The sequence below is a fragment of the Hemiscyllium ocellatum genome, chromosome 17 (genome assembly GCF_020745735.1).
Source record: "Hemiscyllium ocellatum isolate sHemOce1 chromosome 17, sHemOce1.pat.X.cur, whole genome shotgun sequence".
NCBI classification, from domain to species: Eukaryota; Metazoa; Chordata; class Chondrichthyes; order Orectolobiformes; family Hemiscylliidae; genus Hemiscyllium; species Hemiscyllium ocellatum.
Window position 1 is genome coordinate 24,419,705 of NC_083417.1, and position 21,857 is coordinate 24,441,561.

General features: G+C 38.0%; 1 protein-coding gene across 1 annotated transcript in view; it reads right to left on the reverse strand.

The window, feature by feature from the left end:
• The window catches only part of vps9d1 (VPS9 domain containing 1), a 75,913-nt gene that overhangs the window by 36,568 nt on the left and 17,488 nt on the right, over positions 1-21,857 (reverse strand). Inside the window, exons 6-11 of the mRNA XM_060837621.1 lie at positions 19,862-19,924; positions 17,741-17,793; positions 14,572-14,659; positions 13,778-13,863; positions 8,881-9,473; positions 620-749 (exon numbers count right to left, since the gene is read on the reverse strand). Coding sequence (XP_060693604.1) covers positions 620-749; positions 8,881-9,473; positions 13,778-13,863; positions 14,572-14,659; positions 17,741-17,793; positions 19,862-19,924 — 1,013 coding nt within the window. The remainder of the gene's footprint in view (positions 1-619; positions 750-8,880; positions 9,474-13,777; positions 13,864-14,571; positions 14,660-17,740; positions 17,794-19,861; positions 19,925-21,857) is intronic.

The window sequence follows — 21,857 nt, forward strand, 5'->3', positions numbered from 1 at the left end:
ATTTGGAATTCAAAGGAGAGTTTAGTCCACTAGACACTTGACATAACAATAAATCAACTAGAGTGGATTGAACAATCGGCACAATGTCGTTCCGATGTGTACTCTCTACAGCCTGAAATGCAGCTTTGCCAACAGCAAGCATGGAAACTTCATAAGTAGGATGACAAAAGGTGCCAACTAATCAGAGGCCCGTCCCCATTTTTGCAGGTGACGGTCACAGCTGATAAAGCATCCACTCAGTGGCCCAGTATTATCGAGGGATCCAGGCCACAGATAAGCGAGGACAGGTTGAGGGCCGTATGGGTTAAGGCGAGGCAAGATCGGGAGTTCAGGAGGAGGGCAGGTACTTGGTTCTCATTGGTACCTCCTCTTTCCAAGTGCAGCTGCTTTGATCACGCATTCAGTGTACATGTTACTTTGATTCGTTGAAAAATAATCACATCTTCAACTTCCACAGCAAGCATTTGTACATAGTATTTTAACAGGGAATCAATTTTGGTAATTTTTCAACACTACTTTCAAACTTAAAAAAAATGCTGTTTACTACAAACGCAATTTTTTTCTCCCAATTAAAAACTCAGATTTCCATTTCTTGTAAAATTTACATATAATACATTACCTAAACAGCGTCAAAAGGAACACCCAGATAGGCCGGAACAAAGCTTCCTCAATGCTGGCCAAGCATTGATCTTTTCCAGTCGCAGTGTTGAGAGGTTCAAAGGCAAGAACACATAAGGACAGCAGCCTATCTATAATAAATAAAACAGAGACAAGAATGTTAATTAAAAATGTGAAAATACTTCAAGACAATCTGAAAGGACAGACGTTGACAACACAGGGGGCCATTCGGTCCATCATGTCTTACTAGTCACCAAAGGTCCAATTACACTCATCTAATTACTTTCCTGCTTATAGCCATATAAATGAATATCTAACTGCTGCTTAAATGTTATAAGAGTTACAATATCTGATTTATGTGCAATTCCAAACATTCTAATTTGCTTATTCATGCTATTCTTACAATCCACATGGTGGAATCCATAAACAAGAATCAACAATTAATTGACTCCCAAATGATAAAAAGCAACATGCTTTCAGTTTTTGCAGCACTTATTTTAACATGAATTAGAAATAACACAAATTAAATATAAATGAACAGGCAATAGTCAATGCAACAAAGGTATATCTGACACAACAAAAATATCGTCATTACTCCCTACTGACATGTAGCACTATGCAGCTACACGATTCACATTTCTTTACTCACACGGGGTGGGTAAGAGTCAGGTTCGACAACAGCTTTCGTCAGAGTTTCACAGTTATGATTGTCATCAGTACGACACATACACCTGTCAATCCACACTCTTCAATTATGATAGTTTGGATGGTGTAGGTTTCTAGAATCCATAAATAGCCAACTAATAACACTCGGATTATGGTTTGGACGTGTCCAGTAAAATACCTTTTCAGCTGGTGCATCCAGTTTTTAGGGAGCTCCTGTTACCTTTTCTGCAAAACTGAAAAACTGGTCTCTTTCTGAAAGAGTTGCTTTTTCTTCTCCTTACATGGTTTCTGCTTTCCTCTTTTTGTCTGTGACTGCTTTCTTTTGGTCTATGTATTAATAGGCTGATTGTCAATACCCTCAAGCTCCTTTGTGATTGCAGATTCTCTTTGTGCCTGTCTGCGACACAGATTCATTCTTAATTTCTTTCTTGATAGAGGTGCATCCAGGTCAAGTGTAACCAAGTTGCATAGATCAGCATTTACGATTCAATGAATGGAAACACATAAAAGTCCTTTCCAAACGTTCTTATAAATAATGTCCACAGATCATTTTAAGAAATTATAACTTTTCCTTACAATACTGTTTGCAGATCAAAGGCCATCACACCATCAGCATCTAATGGTAAATAGATCTATGACACCTATGATTCTAATCAAGGTATAAATAACTGATAATAAATATGACACTTATTAGAACAATATTCATTTCTATAAATTTTGTTCTGCAATGACATTACTGTACATTTTCATTTTCTTTGATGGGATATAGGTGTTGCTGGCTAAAGCGAGTATGTGTGACCCATGTCCAACTGCTCATGAACGGAATAGCTTGTTAGGCTATCCCAGAGGGCAATTAAGAGTTAACCACATAGCTGTGGGTCTAGAGTCACATGTAAGCCAGACTATACAAAAATCAGCAGATTTTGTTCATTAAAGAATATTACTGAGATGAACTAGATAGGTTTTCATAAAATTCAATTGTAGTTGTGATGTTGGTTTGTAGTTTTTCATTGTTTGGGAATTCAGATTCTAAAGTAGAGGTAAATGTGTTTTCGGTTTTAAGTCTGCGAAAAGGATTACTTAAAGAAAAGGTAAGAAAGTGATTTTTTTTTAAACATGGAGTTCAAAGGCAGCCTATTCAAGAAAGCATATGGCATAAGCGAAATGATGAGCAACATGAGGAATTAAATGAACAGCATGCAAAATTGAATTTTTTTAACATAAAGAATCTACAATCAAGTTTCAGCTAAGATGATGATTCATGCCAGTAAAAGGATGTTTGCTTGCGTGGAAGTCTCTAAGGCTATCAAAGCAGGAAAGAAGTCTTAAATTGCTTTTGGAATTTAAGTAGACAGCGAGCTTTTTTCTAATCTTCAATTTGGAGAGTCAGTGAAATAGTCAATGTTTGTACACCTGAGGAAGAGACAGTAATTAAGAGAATCTTGTCTAGTGAATGTGCAGAAATTCCAAAAGCAAATGCTGATAACCTGGTTGGTTCAGAAAAATTGAATTAAGACAGGAGTGATACTACACTGGGGTTGAGTGTCGATGAAGGATATTGCTGGGAGAAAGGAGTGAATCTTTCTTTTTTTGTTGTTCAAGTTTTGCCCTTACTAACTTGTCCTTTTTGGTTTGGTTTTCTTTTCTGCAATAGACTTATGTTCATAAGGTCATTAGATATAGGAGCAGAATTAGGCCATTCGGCCCATTGAGATTGCTACGCCATTTGATCATGGTTGATATGCTCTTCATCTCCATTTTCCTGCATTCATTCCCTTGACCCTTCAACCCATTACCAATTAAAAATCTGCAATTCCTCCTTAAATTTACTCACTGTCCCAGTATCCACCGCATTTTGGGGTAACAAATTCCACAGATTCACAACCCTTTGGGAGAAGTAGTTTCTCCTCAACCCTGTTGCACATTTGCTACCCCTTATCCTACGACTCTGACCTCCTGTCTTAGAATGCCACCTAAGAGGAAGCATCTGCTCCACGTCTATTTCATCTGTACCTTTTATAATCCTGAATATCTCAATTTGATCTCCCCTCATTCTTCTAAACTCCTAAGAGTATGGGCCTAATCTATTCAATCTCACTTCATACGACAAACCCCTCATCTCTGGGATCATTCTAGTGAACCTCCTCTGCCACTACGTCTTACCTCAAATAAGAGGACCAAAACGGTGCATATTACTCTCACCAATGCCTTGTATAGACTAGCTTCATATTCAAGATATAGTACCCGAAAGCAAATTCCACCCATTGCCAGGTTGGGATCTGAATCGGTGTCCGCAAAGCGTTAGTCTGAACTTTGAGGTTGCTAAACTAGAAATACCAGTAGTCCAGCACATTACCACAATGTCACTGTCTCCGCAAAGGTGTTATATTTGCACTGTGCTTTTAATATAGAAATTTTTCCCATGACATGAGGACTACTGGGTGCTTCAATTAAAAAATATCTTCATAGATTTCAGGGGAAATGGCTATTAGTCAAGCTCAAAGCATGGCAGTGGATAAAACATGTATGATAGCGAGAGGGCTGTAGTGACATCATGATAACACTGCACTATTTGATATCTTAACTCAATAATATTAGTGTTGTGGATTAAATGCAGAGATTGAAATACGTAATCGAGGCACTCCAATCAGTACTGAAGTACCATGAAAACCTGTCATTAATGAGGCATTAAACTAAAGCCCCACCTGTAATTTCAGATGGCTGTATGTGGTTTCACAACATTATTTGAAGAAAATCAGGGAAATAATATGTATATAGAATATTTATCCTTCATCAGCATCACTAAGATAGACTGGTCATTTGTCTCCCAAACCTTTGTGGCACACTGTTCATAAATTGGGTATTAGAAAAGCTTTACATTATTCTAAGACTGCAGAAGTTGTTCTATTTTCCTCCTTTACACAAGCAACTTGTGTACAGAAACCTATAATGTAAATCATGCATTATTAAATATGTAAATTAACATAGATCAGTGCAGTGTAATACAAAGAATAAAGAAAATTACAGCACAGTATCAGGCCTTTCAGCCCTCCAAGCCTGCGCTGATCCAGATCCACCAACTAAACCTGTCACCTATTTTCTAAAGATCTAGATCCCTCTGCTCCCTGTCCATTCATGCATCTGTCTAGATACATCTTAAATGATGCTAACATGCCCACCATTACCACCTCCGCTGGCAAGACATTCTAGGCCCCCACCACCATTTGCATAAAGAACTTTCCACGCATATCTCCCTAAACTTTTGCCTTCTCACCTTGAACCCGTAAACCCTAGTAATCGAGTCCCCCACTCTGGGAAAAAGCTTCCTGCTATCCACCCTGTCTATACCTCTCATAATTTTGTTACCTCAATCAGGTTCCCCCCTCAATCTCCAATTTTCTAATGAAAATAATCCTAATCTATTCAAACTTTCTTCATAGCTAGAGCCCTTCATTCTAGGCAACATCTTAGTGAACCTCCTCTGCACCCTCTCCAAAGCATCTAAATCCTTTAGGTAATGTGGCTACCAGAACTGTACACAATATTCCAAATGTGGCCAAACCAAAGTCCTATACAACTGTAACATGACATGCCAACTTTTGTACAATGAGGGAAAGCATGCCGTATGCCTTCTTGACCACTCTATTGAGCTGTGTTGCCACCTTCAGGGTACAACGGACCTTAACTTCCAGATCTCTCTGGACATCAATTCTCCCCAGGGCTTTTCCATTTACCATATAGTTCACGCTTGAATTGGATTTTCCAAAATGCATCACCACGCATTTGCCCTGATTGAACTTCAACTGTCATTTCTCCACCCAACTCTCCAATCTGTCTATATTCTGCTGCATTCTCTGACAGTCCCCTTCACTCTCTGCTACTCCACCAATCTTAGTGCAAACTTGCTAATCAGACCACCTGTACCTTCCTCCAGATCATTTAAGTATATTACAAGCAACAGTGGTGCCAACACGGATCCCTACGGAACACCACTGGTCACAGTTCTTCAGTTTGAGATACTGCCTTTCATTACTATTCTGTCTCCTGCTGCCCAGCCAGTTCTCTATCCATCCAGCTAGTACGCCCTGGACCCCATGCAACTTCACTTTCTTCATCAGTCTACCATGAGGAATAGGAAGACTCAAACCGGCAGCATAAATATTAAATGTTGTCAATGTATTTAAGAATTTGGCTAAAAGAAAATTAGTTTCTAAAAGATTCAGTATAAAAACACGTGCAAAGATTAAGCAGAAAAAAAATGCACTGTATAACCAAAATAGCAGGCTGACCCTGCTGACCATGTCCAATACTGGTCCAATCCCTTAATAATTCAGAGAAACTCATGAGGCTGATCCCTCAAATCTTGAAGGCCAAGCAATGAAAAAAGATTCAGAACATTAGATTTTACAGGTGAGGAAGAAGGTGATCTTAAGGTGGTATTAAGACAGAGAACAGTACAGAAACATCTCGATAGTTACTTTAAACTTACCAATAGTGAATAAAAGCAGGTTCAATCAAATGAATGGTAAATTTTAGACTCATATTAGGGAATTCTTCATACAGAAGTGTGATCAATTTGATTGCACTGGTTATTCTATTGCAAGAGCAGACTTTTTGGAATTATTTGAGAAACAACTGAATGAAGGAGGGGGAAGAGGAATATCCGGAAAATCTTACTGAATGAATATGGTGCAGGGGTCTGAATGCCCTTCTTTCAGGTTTGTTTTGTAAAATATACGTCCAAACGTTCGGGTCTTTGGACAGTCTGAGACTAGACTCATAACCAGAGAATAAACATCATGACCCCCTCAGAAGACGATATGCACCAATTCTGTAGGATCTACCTGAAAAGTGTGAATTTGACAGCCAAAACCTAAACTACAGTTGAACAGTTCTGATTGAATGACTGACTTGGATTGTTTTCCCAGGAATACTGAATAGGTTAAAACATGTCTAGTTCGCAGGTACCTAAATAGCTGACCCCTGAATTGCTCTTATCTCCCCCCACCCCCCAATTTTTGTCCAACCGAACTTGTCCTCACCATCTGATTCCCGTGACCCAACCATCCAACTCATCCACCCCCCCCAACATGAATTTACTATTCCAGATCTGAGAACACCTCTGAAACTGACTCAACGACATGTCTGCCTCCCTACTCAGCTGTTATTCAAGCCCATTAACCTCATCCACACTCATTCAGTCACTCACTGAAAAGATGTTTAAATATCTCAAAGTTTTTTAATGTGTTAGTGAATGTATTCTTAGCAGAAGACAGTAGCTAGTGCCATAAAAGGCAGACACAGCTTGGTTTCCCCAGATGATTTATGACTGTGAAGGACTCGGATTTAAACTGTGTTCTGAATTTCTGAAGATGCCATCATCAGAAATCCCAATCAGAACTAGAGATCATGGTCACTGCGCAAAAATGTAGGAATGGAGCCACAATCAACAGTGACTGCCTCCCAATAGACAATTCAGACCAGATTTATAATTTAATTTAAATCCTGATCGTTAAAGCATACTGACATCTAGTGGTTACTTTTGTTTCTCATTTCATTTATAACATTGTATTTCCTCAGAACATTCATTCAATTTGTATCTGACTGAAATATCACCTAAAAACCGAGCTTTTATTAATACTTCCACATTGAAAGAAAAGTTTTTGAACCCTAACTCTTCTGATTTAAATAAAAGTTACTTGTAAGAAAATACAGCTGTGTTCTAATTAATTTTAATGTCACATACGATTTTTGAGTTTTCAGTGTCAAGTCAAAGATTGGACTACATTTCTATTGAGTTTATCCAACATATGTTATATTCTCTTATTGTCACATTTCCTAATTGGTGCCAACGATCCAAGTATGTCCCCATAATGCTAGAAAAATATGACTCTAACTTGAAAATCTTACCTCCCTCGCATAATTCAAAACAAACTTACGTTCATCTAATGACAAGAAATGTATCTCATACCTTTAGTACGATACATCAGTAAGACATGAATTTCTCATATCCCTAGAAAAATGCATGAAATTGTATTTGAATTGTTACCTACCTTAATTGTAAAATGGAAGCGTGCAGGTGATTTCTGACTAATTCAGTTAATGAAGGTTAAAAGCTTAACAAGGTGACAATTACACCTGATGTAGGGGTGTCCAGAAAATTCAATAACACATAGGAAAGTGGAAAGGAGGAATTAATGAAGAAAAATAAGAACAAAGAGAAAAGGAGAGAATGAATAAGGATGCAAAGTAACTACATTATATTCAATTATGCAACTTTCACAATTTCAGGACAGCATAAAGTGCCTGAGTCAAAAAGGCACATTTTAATTGAAGCTGCTATAAATAAGCTCAGCAGGTAAATTTACACAGCAGGGTCTCAAACCTGGAAATGAGAAAAAATAATCAGTTCATGTTTCTGTTAGTTGATGGATAATAGAAGTCCTCTGAATCATGCTTTGGGATCTTCTATGTTTAGGGTAAAAAATGAGGTCTGCAGATGCTGGAGATCACAGCTAAAAATGTGTTGCTGGTTAAAGCACAGCAGGTTAGGCAGCATCCAAGGAACAGGAAATTCGACATTTCGGGCATAAATCCTTCATCAGGAATGAGGAGAGTGTGCCAAGCAGGCTAAGATAAAAGGTAGGGAGGAGGGACTTGGGGGAGGGGTGATAGAGATGTGATAGGTGGAAGGAGGTCAAGGTGAGGGTGATAGGCCGGAGTGGGGTGGGGGCGGAGAGGTCAGGAAGAAGATTGCAGGTTAGGAGGGCAGTGCTGAGTTGAGGGAACCGACTGAGACAAGGTGGGGGGAGGGGAAATGAGGAAATTGGAGAAATCTGAGTTCATTCCTTGTGGTTGGAGGGTTCCCAGGCGGAAGATGAGGCGCTCCTCCTCCAGCCGTCGTGTTGTTGACTCCTCCACCGGCAGAACATAACCTTTTATCTTAGCCTGCTTGGCACACTCTCCTCATTCCTGATGAAGGGTTTATGCCCGAAACGTCGAATTTCCTGTTCCTTGGATGCTACCTAACCTGCTGTGCTTTAACCAGCAACACATTTTTAGCTGATCTTCTATGTTTGCCTGACAGGGAAAATGGACAATCGGTTTTCTGATCTATTATAAAGGTAGCATCTCTAACATCAGATAATGTGCTGCTAGCTCTCAAGTGAACCTTGAAATTGTGAAAGTGAGCCTTGACAATAAATGGTGGAGTAGCGGGTGAGGGTACAGGTGAGTAAGACTTTGGGCATAAGGTAGAAGGCTTTGAGCACAATGAGGTGGAGAGGAATTGACTAGTATAAATCAGGACATGGCAGAACGGCAGCAAAATTAGGAATAAATGGGCAGTCTAATTTTAAATGTGACCCATTTTGGCTTAATGCACAATGCTCCACTTCAATTGTAGATTATGAAAATGATATAATTCTTACACATTGCACCAATAACAATTCAAATATCTATGCTAGTATTACCTTGAGCAAGAATTCACAGCAATTTTCCCCATTTTGGCCAGCAAATGTCTTCTCCACGCAGCATTTACTGGTATTACAGAATAATTACATTTAATCAAAGTTGTGAAGGGAATGAGTACATTACCTATTGAATTATGTACATCTGTTACAATATTCTTCAGAAGGTTTTGCAATGAAATATCTTCCATTTGATGAAGATGATCAGTGTTTGTCATCTGCATCAGACTATCTGTAATGCTTCCTGGTTGTTGCTCAAACTTCATCACATAATGTTCCAAATCTTCAAAAGGGCTATCCTTATCAGCCATCAAATTTGGCGTAACATTTGTAGTTGAACTGATTTGGTGACCTGTAATATTTTGAGCCAGTCCACTCTGATCTCTAATATCTGAATTTGCATTTTGATGTTCAGCAAATGCAAATGAGCTAACAGAAGAACTGTGTCTTAATCCACTATTATTTATTTTATTGTGATCTTGAACAGATTGCAAGCAGCATGCACTTTTGGAAGACTTTAACCTGCTTCCTCTGTTGAGTGAAGGTGTCACGTCTGTATTCAGAGAATACTGTGAAAGGGATGAATACAATCCGGTGCCTGCATCAAGCTCATTGACGCTAGCCAGGTCTAAAAAATGTTTATTCACAATCGGATAAAGCTTGCTGTAGATCTTGCACTGCAGTTTCTTCAGGAGTTGGGAGACTGGATATTCTGAGCAACTAGGGAATGAAACAGATTAACCAAAAACAAAATTAATTCACAACTGATGAGCACAAGGGAAAATATACACCTGACTTAAATTCAGTCACTGCCTAAATCCCATGTTGCAAAATCCTGAACCCTAGTGATTATTCAAACATTAAATTTAGATGAAAAACAAATATTAAAACTTTGAATTAAATCACATTGGACTTGGTATGGATTACATGAATGGAAATAGAAATTGATTTTTTGTCACCCATCTACATAACTTTCAAAATCTATTTGCTCCTTCAATAATTATTAATGATAAAGTTTAAAAACACTGCAATATAATTTGTGGAGTGGGTGTATTACGTATCAATATATTTTAAATTTGTTTAGATTTCTCAGAGATATGTTTTTTGTAGTAATGCAACAGTGTCCAAAGTAGTGAATTCTGTGGTATTATTATTATTGTGATATTTCATTTTCTATACAAAGGTGAATGTGTGAGAACAAATCTGAATCATTGAATATTTTCATAAAGTCACGGGTACACAGATGGACAAAAGTGGCTCATCTTTAACCTTAAAATAAATCAGGGTCAACATATGACAATATACCTACAAATAATATGAGTCATGCAGTTTCAAACAACTGACTTCCATGCTGAGCAGAATTACATAAACATTCTTGCAGCAAGGACAGTTTTACTCAAACTTGGATGTGGATAACACCAAGCAGTGTTAGCAAAATAAAACTTTAAAGCTAGTTCTTAGCAATCCTCAGTACAATTACAAAATGGATAACTAGCATTTGCAAAGCAGAGATCAATTATGCAAGATCACAGCACCGTAGGCCACAATGACAACACTATGCAAATATTTATGGAAACCATAACACAGCTTGTAGACTAAAGCAACAAATCCGTCCATCTATTATTGTTTAGCAAAATATTTAGCACTTTTGTTCAGCAAGTACCACAAATTAAGTAATTCATTTTTGGAGTACTGTTTGCATACACCTGAAAAGCTGTTAATTTTATTTGATCACGACTGATGCCTAGAGTGGTTTCAGATATACTTGTGCATTAAAATCCAATTCTTATTAAATGAATTAACACGCAAATTGTTTGCAAGGCTGCTACATTCAAAGGAAAAATTTCATTTGGGATCTTTGTTTCTGATCAGTACTGGGTGAACTTTACTAGTAGACATGCATATATTTGTAGGAGTTAAAGATAAAGGTGGGCTTGCCACTAATGGTCTGTTATTATTGAACAGTTTGCTGTTAAGGTGAGATACCAGAGACCGTCAGAATTCCAGTAACAGCCAAAGGCAAGATGGAAAAGATTTGAAAAATATACATTTTGGACTGGAGCACGAGTTTTAAATTATGCACATCCTGAGATGTCTAAAATATTGTAGAATCATTATTAATTTCACTTGACAAGGTAGATTTAGAAGAGGCACTGGCACCGAGTCATGCTGCTTATTTGAAGGGGAGCGTACACACAATTGACTTATTGCCCTCTTTCTACACCCAAACACTTTTAATGGCAATTAACTGGGGTGTACAAAGTTAAAAATCACACAACACCAGGTTATAGTCCAACAGGTTTAACTGGAAGCACTAGCTTTCGGAGCATAGCGCCTTCATCAGGTGGTTGTGTCCAGTAGCAGTGCTCCGAAAGCTAGTGCTTCTAATTAAACCTTACTTGGTTACAGTGTGGAAACAGGCCCATTAGCCCAACAAGTCCACACCAACCTGCCAAAGCGCAACCCACCCAGACCCATTCCCCTACATTTTACCCCTTCACCTAACACTACATGGCCAATTCACCTAACCTGCACATTTTTGGACTGTGGGAGGAAACTGGAGCACGTGGAGGAAACCCACGCAGACATGGGAAGAATGTGCAAACTCCACACAATCAGTCGCCTGAGGTGGGAATTGAACCCGGGTCTCTAGCACTGTGAGGCAATGGTGCTAACCGCTGTGCCACCGTGCCGCCCACTAAACCTGTTTGACTATAACCTGGTGTTGTGTGATTTTTAACTTTGTACACCCCGGTCCAACACCAAAATCTCCAAAGCATTTTAACTTGTTGCCTACATACTTTAAAGGGTAGCTCAGTTGGTTGGATCACTGGTTTGTGATGTAGAATGTTTCCAACAGTTTGAGTTCAATTCCTGCACCGGCTGAGGAGACCATAAAAGACGAGTCTTCCCAACCCTGCCCTTTGCCAGAGGTGTGGTGACCCTCAGGTTAAACCATCACCAATTGACTCCCAGAGAAGTGCCTTGTGGTATATGACAATATTACTTTTGTACTTTTAAAAAGGAGAGTCACAGAGGATCACACAATTCTGAACTAATCAGATTTCAGAGATCTTCTACACTGGGTGACTCACTGGCACTTTATTTTCTTGCCAATTAAAAAAATACATTTCCTTCTTTGACAGAGGATGTCATATTTCAGAAATTAGAGCACAAGGCCCTCAAAGGTTTGCTCTTGTTTGTGACCACTCAGAAGAAATATAATTTGAAAAACATCATGGTACAAATGTGACAATATTTTTCAGATACTGCCATATGTTTAAGTTTCTCCCTCCTTTCTTAATGTATCAGTTCATTCTGGGGTCCAGTTTTACCAACTCAACAAGAAAGGATGTAAAACTAATGTAAAAAAAAATGCAGATGGTGAAAATATGAAATAAAAACAGTTCATGATAGAGAGGAGTTCAGCATGAGCTGGGAACATCTGCAGAGAGAGAAACAGAGTTAACGTTTCAAGTTCAATGACACTTCGGCTGAACTGGAAACATTAACTCTGTTTCCCTTGCCATGGGTGCTGCCTGACTTGCTGATTTTCTCCAGCACTTTGTTTTTATTCCTATAAGATTTTTTATATACTAAGTTGTTCTTCATTTATGTAGTGCCCTGTTGCTACTCTAATCTGAAGTACTCCTATGTTTATTTGGATGGCAAGGAAGAGAAGGCAAAGAAAGATGCCTGGAAATAAAAAGAAAAAGAAATGCAAACCTTTTAAATACAGCTGATAGATAACAAGATTTCTGCAGCATTTTGGCTTAAACTTTGTTGGTTGTAACAAGTCACGAAAATCAGTTAGAAAAAAGCTTTGTTATAAATCCATCATGCAACAAAATAAATCTCAATAATAATAAATTAGTAAATGTTCATGGCCATTTGCAGGACAATACTGAGCTCTTGTGGTACTCCATCTAGTGGTTTGCCTGAGAACAGACCAATGCAAAAACAAAATTCAAAATGAACTGGCTTGCAGGGAGGTTCACACTGTCTTGCTATAGATCACAACTGAGTGACTGAAGGTGTGAACTCATATTTGAGGCTTGGAAGGCTGCACGAGACAGGATCAAGCACGAAGAATGAAGCTGAAAAATGGTGGTAGTGGTGATGGCGGGGGGGGGGGGGGGGGGGGGGGGGGCTGTTAATGGATTACAGAGTGTTTCAAATAATCTACTCTTTGATTTGATTTATTACTGTCACATGCAGTGAGATACAGTTAAAAGTGTTCTTTTATATGCTTTCCAGGCAGATCGTACCATGAAAGTGCATCAGGGGGACAGTACAGAGTGCAGAAAACAATGTTACAGCTGCCAAGAAAGTGCAGAGAGAGATCAACATTAACACTACAGAGGTCTATTCAAAAGTCTGATCACAGCGGGGGAAGAAGCTGTTCTTAAATCTGTTCACACGTGTATACAAACTTTTATATCTTCTGCCTGACGAACAGGGTGGAAGAGAGTATAACTGGCATTGTGGGGGGGGGGGGGGGGGGGGGGGGGGGGGGGGAGAGGGAGGGTCTTTTTTGATTGTGTTGGTTGCTTTCCCGATACAGTGGGAAGTACAGATGAAGTCAATGAATGGGAGGCTGGTTTGTGTGTTGAAGTGGGCTGTGTTCACAACTTTCTGTAGCTTCTATAACGTCTTGGGAAGAGCAGTTGCCACACCAAGCTGTGATGCTTCCAGATAGGGTGCTTTCATTGGTGCATCTGTAAAAGTTTTCATGAGTCTTTATGGACACACTGAATTTCCTTAGCCTCCTGAGAAAGTAGACACTGTAGTGTCAACATGGGTGGTTGTCATTCCCAGGAACTTGACGGTCTCAACTATCTCCACCTCAGCACCATCATTGGAGTAATCTTGCAGTTATAGGCTAGTTATAATAAAAAAATTATAACTTTCCTTAATCTTCTACAGTCAATTTGAGAAAAATTGAGTAGTTAAAAGAACTGCCACAGTTGCAACATCTTCACTGGAATTCTATCAACTCACCCACTTCTAAATAAAATCTTTACCTCAGTATTTGGGATAAAAGGCCAGCTACCAGAACATGGTCATTAGGTTGTGACCTTAACTTCATTTTCCATTGTTTGGGCCATTCCTACAGAAAAAGATTTAAAGTATAATTATCATTCATTTTGAAAAGCTTTTCAATTGCTGTTGGCATTCAATTGAGGTCAAAAGAATTTTTACTACAACTATAATCATACACTTTTGTCTGTTAGACTATACAATCCATGAATAAAAGCTAAATACTAAACTTGTTTCATTTAAAAGTCTATTGTGTATGCACATCTTGTATAGAATAATGTCTATTATTTTAAAATTAACAACTGAATAAAATTAATGTAGAAAAATTGAGTCTAGACACAAACGGCATATTTTATTTCAATGCTTTTACAACAAATTTTGCAGTTGTAAAATGCATAAACTTGCATTCAGTCTTACCATAAGACGTAGTTTAATGGGTTATTGGGGTGAATTGATTGAATAAATATAAAGATAGAACATAAAGGGGCTCTGTGGCACAGTGATATTGTCCCTATTTCTGAGCCAGAAAGTCAGGTTCAAGTGCCACCTGCTTCGGGTGTGTCAGAATGTCACTGAATTGTTTAGAAAATATTAAAAATATAACATAAGGGACTAGTGTACGGAAGAATTGAGTAGTTACTAAATAGTCAAGATTATACTAAACCTTTGAAAGTAAGTTTTTTAAATTAATTTGCTCTACAGTATATTGGAAACGTTCAACTCTTATTGTGTTTCAGTATATTTGAACAGAATGGCATGTTTTTCTGCTGGTACTTACATGGTCTTGCTCAAACTCTAAAATGCTGGTGTATATATTTCTCTGTTCCTCTTCTTCAGGGGTCAGTGTGGCACTGCTTGAAAATCTCCTTAACAAGGAATCAAATGCATCAGATGCAATACCTTCTGATTATGACATTATAGTTAATAATTGCTACGCAAAGTCTTCAAAAAATTTGTGTCATCACCACCAAACTGATATGTAAGATGTGGAAGAAATCCAAAAAAAGCAAACTTCTGAAACACTTACAACATCTGCAAACTAACATTTTTAATTCTTTGCAACATTCGCTAAAAAGCTACAAAGCTCCCAAAGTAGTGTGCCAAAATACTTGTATTTTTCTACATATTTCCTATGGGCTTGGAGGTGCTGGTGTTGGACTGGGGTGGACAAAGTTAAAAATCATACAACACCTAGTTATAGTCCAACACGTGTATTTGGAATTACTAGCTTTCGAAGCTTCAAACACGTGATGAAGGAGTGGCGCTCCGAAACCTTCCAAATAAACTTGTTGGAGTATAACCTAGTGTTGTGCGATTTTTAACTATTTTCTATGGAATTTTGAGCAGGAACTTACTACAATTAGAGTTATCATTCAGTACAGCAACCTCTACAGAGAAGCTGGGACCTATGTGAACAAGGCATAGAACTGTCTATCTCCTTAAGCAATCAAATTGAAGAATCACTAATAAGCAGTGTCAGGTCAGAATGAGAAAGTGGCAGTTAGAATAGTGAATACAATACCAAATCATGTATAGAATCCAAATACAAAAAGTGAAAATACTGGATTAGAAACAAAAAATAAAGATCTATTTTACAACTCTATAAATTTGTGAAAATTAAAGATTTGATAATTATTTCCACATTTATAAAAGAACATGTTCAATGCCAAACAAGTCAAGTGGCAAAGAGTAAGAGTATTGCATCAATCACACCGGAATTAACAAGCTCAAACTTTATTTCACAAGTTTAACATGTATCAATCATCAAAGCAAAACAATGTTTTGCATTTCACATTTTCAACACGAAGTCTCTCTGCAAGGTATAACTATGGTGAAGCTTGTGAAAAAGTAGGGCAAGTCAGCAGCTTCAGGATTTTCACTAATAACTGCATATGTGTCGTTGTGGGAAGCTGCTTTTTGATTTATCGGTGAAAGCTGTTTGCTTTCTTAAATTTAAGTCAGTCCAATACTCTGTTATAGAGTCATAGAGATGTACAGCACGGAAACAGACCTTTCAAGTCCAACGCGTCCATGCCGACCACTATCCCAACCTAATCTCATTCATTTGCCAGCACTTCGCACAAGCTCTAACGCCTAGTTGATTTATATGATAATGTTGGACTGATAGCACCTTAATTGTAAAATTTTTACTTTTGTTTTCTAAGCATTCCATGGCATGCCTCTTCCAATTTTGTAGCTCCCTCTAGTCTTACACCCTTCGAGATCTCTGCACTGTTCCAATTCTGGCCTCTTGCACAAGCGCCTCATTTATGGCAATATCTTTAGCTACCTAGGTCTTGAATTTCGAATTTGCTTCCTAAAATCTCTTTAACTGCCAATATGTCTCTATTCATCTTTAAGATGCTTCTTAAAAATGTCTCTTTTACCAAACTTTTGCCATCTATGCTAATATTTCTTTATCTGTTTCAATATCAGATTTTGCTTGATAATGTTCCTGAGGTGATTTCTTTTGTTAAAGGTGCAGTGTAAATAGAACTTTTTGTTGATATTGTAACTTGCATTATTTCTAAGCCAAATTCTGGCTCAATAAGCAAACTAAAATGGACTTACGAGTCACATGTATATGAACAAAACCCAAGATGTACTCTTTAGGTAGAAATCATCAACTTAACAGATTGAAAGAATGGAAGAATAGGAATACATAGGATTGAACAAAATATATGCTCCCATGCAACCTATGGTCATTTTTTTGTTTTAAACAACTTCTGGTGAGATGGTGATAGTACGATTCTGTCACCAACTGGAGCAATTTCAGGCCTCGCTCAAAACAAGTCAATGACCAGACAGTGCTAAAGGAGTGATTGCAGGCAACATGCTGATCGAAATGGAGAAGATGACAAAATGTAGAGGATTCTTTGCAGAACTAAGAGCACAAGGAGACTTGGGTTGATGAGGAAGGGTAACATTGGGAAATGGGTTTTGGGAGTGGGAGAACAAAGCTGCACAGAAAACAGCAGCCATCACTATCAGTAATGCACTGAAAGTTTACCTTAAACCTTAGCACTTTTCAGTAATCTCCAAAAGCTCCTTGTGTCCAACAAACAATGTATGTAGGATTTTAATGGAACTTTAATCCATTGTGGGTATTTATTACAGCCACACTCTCAGCTAAATCTTTAAACCTCTAAGGAAAGTTAAGAGAAAAGTTATCTTGTGAGACACGGGAGAGCAAGGGCCCCACAAGGAAAGCCTAGGTTCTGCTTACTTAGGATCGCCAACCCTTTCCTCAGCTGCAAGGTCCTCAATGTCCACAGATTAGATTGCTGCTGTCAAACTTAGTCCCAGGAGGCAGGGCATCAACCCTGTATTGTTCATTCACCAAACTCGGTCAGGGGCTGATTTCCTGACAAACATCATTCAAATGCAGCTCAAAAGTAACAAATCTGAACCGCAAACAGAGATTCTCATTGAGTTAACAAGAGTTAAGATCTGTTGATCTAGTCTCCATTCATGTTCTCTTGCCAGTAGAGTTTTGCTACTATTTAATATTTTCTAGACAAGTTTCTTAAAATACACAAAAGGAATGTAGTTATCAATTCTTCTTCTTTTGTCCCCGTCCCATGCCCAGCAACATGAGGCAGACAAAATATGGGTTGATGCCTTTTTTTGCGAAGTTTCCTGACACAGGATGGTCGACAGTTGCCAGAGTATATAGCCTAATGGGCACCACTCCGTTCCAAGCATGACTCACCATGAGTTGTCATGCTCTGGCCAGGATTCTCAGTTTGATAAACAACCTGGTGACCAGGTTATGGATGCATCTCCCATGGCCATCAAGAGTTGGAATAGGACTTGAATCCTAAGCTTTTGGTTTAGAAGCAGGGCATTAACCGTTGTGTCAAAAAAGCTTTACTTGTGGGTAGTAGATGACCAATTAAATGCTGTGCTGGAAAATCACTGATGTTGCAACTTTAAGACTTTATCACCTGTTGGCTTCTTCTTGAAGTCTCACTCTCCGTTCTTCCATCTTTCTTTGCAGCTGTACAGTACACTGTTATGGATATTTGCTCAACTGGTATGACTTTAAAGCAACATGGTTCCCTGAATATTTAAAGTTACGCAGAACGTAAAGGAATAAATACCACTTTAAAAATGCACGATTAGCTCTTTTCTTTAATGAAAAACAAATAAACCTTAAACTCCCAGAAGTTAACTATTCAAGATGGTAAACATTACTATGCATTTTTTGAAAGGTAGGACTGTTGAAAAAGGTGTGGAAGAGTTTACGCATCTAGTCAGGTTTCTTATCATAGGCTCTAAATCAATTGTTGACCCTTTCCAAAGCAGGGTCAACCTCTTTAAATGGAAACAAGGCTAATGTTTACACATTGCTGCATTCAATAAAGGGATTTGTTACAAAGCACTAGAAGTGTTATGTGAGACAATTACTTTTTTAAAAAAAACTCAAAATGAATAACCTTACTCACGATGTAATTACTGAGGCTGGAAGGAGGTTGCAGAGACAGCGATGGGAAAAAAAATGAAATAGGTTGAATATGAGAATTTTGAATACCAGACCAAATGTAAAGCCATGAGAAACACTTGGTGTGTCTTTGGATACAGGCAGAGTTTTAGGTAGGCGGAAGTGTATCAATGGTGAGAGTAAGAGGTCAGCTAGGAGTGTTCGTTGTGGTAAATGCACCAGACAAAATGGTGTCTGGTTGACTGATGTTACAGGGATGAAAGTAGGTAACAAACACAGAGAATGCTGTAGAAACTCAGCAAGTCTGGCACCATCTATGGATAGGTAAACAGTTAATATTGTGAGTTTAGTATGATTCTTCTTCAGAAGAGTATGAAATATTTGTAAGATGGAGGAAATAGTGCCAGAAGTTCAGTTTAGGATCAAACAGAACACTGAAGTTGTCAACACTTAAAATCAACTAATGACAATGCCCACAATTGCATAAAAGGAAGGTATGCAGAATGTGGCAAAGGTTAGACAATGGCTTTGTCCTTTCCAATATTTAACGGGAAGGAGTTTTGGATCAGCTGGCACAGTTTGTCATGTTAACAAACACAGTTTGTCATATGAAGGGGTGAGTGCTTTGTTGGAATGATACAGGCTGTGTAACATTGTATTCATGAGGAACATGTCACCATATCTTTGAATAGTGCTGCAAACAGCACGTAGATAGCAGAAATAGCAGGAAGTCAAGGATAATCCTTGGGAGATTTCAGAGATAAAGATGCAGGGTGGAATCAAAAACCATTACTAGAGTTGGTATTAGGTAGGCAAGTATTAAAACAAGAAAGGATCATCCTCCACAGATGGACAATGAATAAGCGCACAAAGCAAAGTGATGATAACATTTTATTGGAAAAAGCGACTTCTGAATTCCACCAATTTCTTAATGTACAACTGCTGGCATCTCAGCAATGCTTGCCAAGGGTAATTACTTCAAAGTCATGTACATTGCAGTGTACAAAATCGTGTATTTTGCATTCTTTGTAATTCAAATTCAGGCGTCTATTTGTTTTATTTATTCAAATTAATTGAATTTTGGATAAAAATGTGAAGTGACCCACTCATGGGAATGCAAGTGGTACTGTATGATTAGATTAGATTACTTACAGTGTGGAAACAGGCCCTTCGGCCCAACAAGTCCACACCGACCCACTGAAGCACAACCCACCCAGACCAATTCCCCTACATTTACCCATTTGCTTAAGGCTACGGGCAATTTAACATGGCCAATTCATCTAACCTACACATTTTTGGATTGTGGGAGGAAACCGGAGCACCTGGAGGAAACCCACGCAGACACGGGGTGAATGTGCAAACTCCACGCAGTCAGTCGCCTGAGGTGGGAATTGAACCCAGGTCTCTGGCGCTGTGAGGCAACAATGCTAACCACTGTGCCACCGTGCCGCCCACTGTGCCACCCACTTATTACACTTATTAAACAGGAAATTCTAAAACATATACCACTGATGCACAGCTATCATTATAAATACTTTGCTAAAGCTCAAAATGAAACCTGACCAATCCTAAATTTCTCCAGTAGTTATTTCCACTGAAGTATGTCACTATAGTAAAAGGATACAGCCGCCTGCCTTGCCTGTGCAATGATCAAGTTCTCCATCATCTGTCGCTGAAGAGACAATCTCTGAAAATGAAAACATGTTTTGACAAGAAAATTCAATGTCAAAATGCTCATGCTTAGGAAATAGATATTTTAACAAAAGTCACAAGTGAAACATAATTCCATCTGTGAGGGTGATAGCTTCACTTTTATCTGACTTGGCTCACTGTGTTTAGTTATTCGGCAGTTTGTTTTCATGATTCACCTAAAAATCAGTTACAGGAAGCAAATCTTTTTTCCAGTCCTGCAAATTAACATCTCAGTTCACAAAAAAAGTATCATCATTTATTTTTATATTCCTTATTGAATGTTAGCTTTGAGGTTCAAAGTTATGCAAATCCAACTCCAAAATAAATGCAAACATTTTGAAAGATGAAAATGAATCCAGTCCAAATTCATTGGATTTTGGAAAGGTCATTCATTACTTTTAACTCTCACCTCCCAATACTAGTTTTGAAAATCCTTATCCATCAAATGAAAATAAACTTAAAATGTCAAGTTAGTTTTTGAAAAGATATGGGGTAAAGAAATCGCTTATATTCACAGACAATTCAACTGAAGAAACGGAAACTGGACAAAACGCAAAAAATAAAATTTTCCATATTGAGAGTTACCCTCTATGGGTTTACAATAAAGATTTTTCTGGCTAACAATGCAGAAAAGCTTTTGAAACATGGGATCATGCATTGTAACAAAGTCAAAAGATGTACAGAAATTAAGAAACTTCAGTTACACTACACCTTTCAAAACCCAAGGACATCCTTGAGCATATCACAGCTAATAAAAAAATGTAATGACTGTTCTAACTCCCCATCCAACAGCACTCTATGAGTATCTTTTTTTATAAAGGCTTTTGTGCTTCTCAAGGACAAACAGAGACGGGCAATAACTGTTGACCGAGCATTTAAGCCCATATTCTGTGAATCAATTTAAAAACCTCCAGATTTTTCAGTGTCCTGCAGAAATGATTGCTTGCAATTAAATACTTGTAGAAAGTGGGAACGAACTTGCCACTACACAGGCAGACATTCTCCCTATGCTGAAGAATGGAAGGGTCAAAAAATCAACAGCAAGGAGCCCTAACAGGAAACGTTTCTTTAGTGGTAGCTAGTAGTTAGTTTGTGAGATATAGAGAATGCTAACCATATATAAAACTTAAAGAAAAATGTGACGTACAAGAACACCATCGTAAAATTTCAATCTCATTAGTCATTAAATTGTTTTCTCAGCTTTTCCTTTCTCCTCCCTATCCTCCCTTCACTGAGAAAATATCCAAAATCTTCATAACTGTCTCATTGCTGATTTTAAACTGATCACTAGAAGGCTTTCAAATGCTAAATGACTTAACTTTCAATTTTCCATTCAATTAGCTCCAATTGTTCATGACCAAAAGGTACAAAATTAATTTGTAACCAACACCACTGTAAGAAGTATTGTTTGCATATTGAGGTAAGACTACAATTGGCAAAAAGTACATCAAAATGTTAAGTGATACAAATTAGCATAATGCAAGTTGAAAAAAGGCAGTTTCAATTATTGATAGTTAGCAAGAAGGTTGACTTAAAATCATCTATGCAATGCCGATCTAACTTTACCTGCTTTTAACCTCTTCGAGTGATCACAAAATGGAGAAAAGGTAACAAATAAAAAACCCATTTAACACACAATAAAATAAACCAAGTGAAATAAAAGGTCTGTCGGGTTGGAGCAAGCTTGAGGATACTAAAGCTGACTGGAGTTATAGCATTGTAACAAGATCCTACTCAGTAAACAGCTAGCAGAGTGCTGTTCTCTAATCCCTCTAAAAAAAATACTCTTACACTGTTTTAACTGGTTGAGAGTAAATTATGTCAATACCTTGATCTAATTAGATGCTTAACGGTTATTGAAAAGTTCTTAATAATCTGACAGTTTTGCATCAAATAATGACATCATCAACTAAAACATTAGTAAGTTA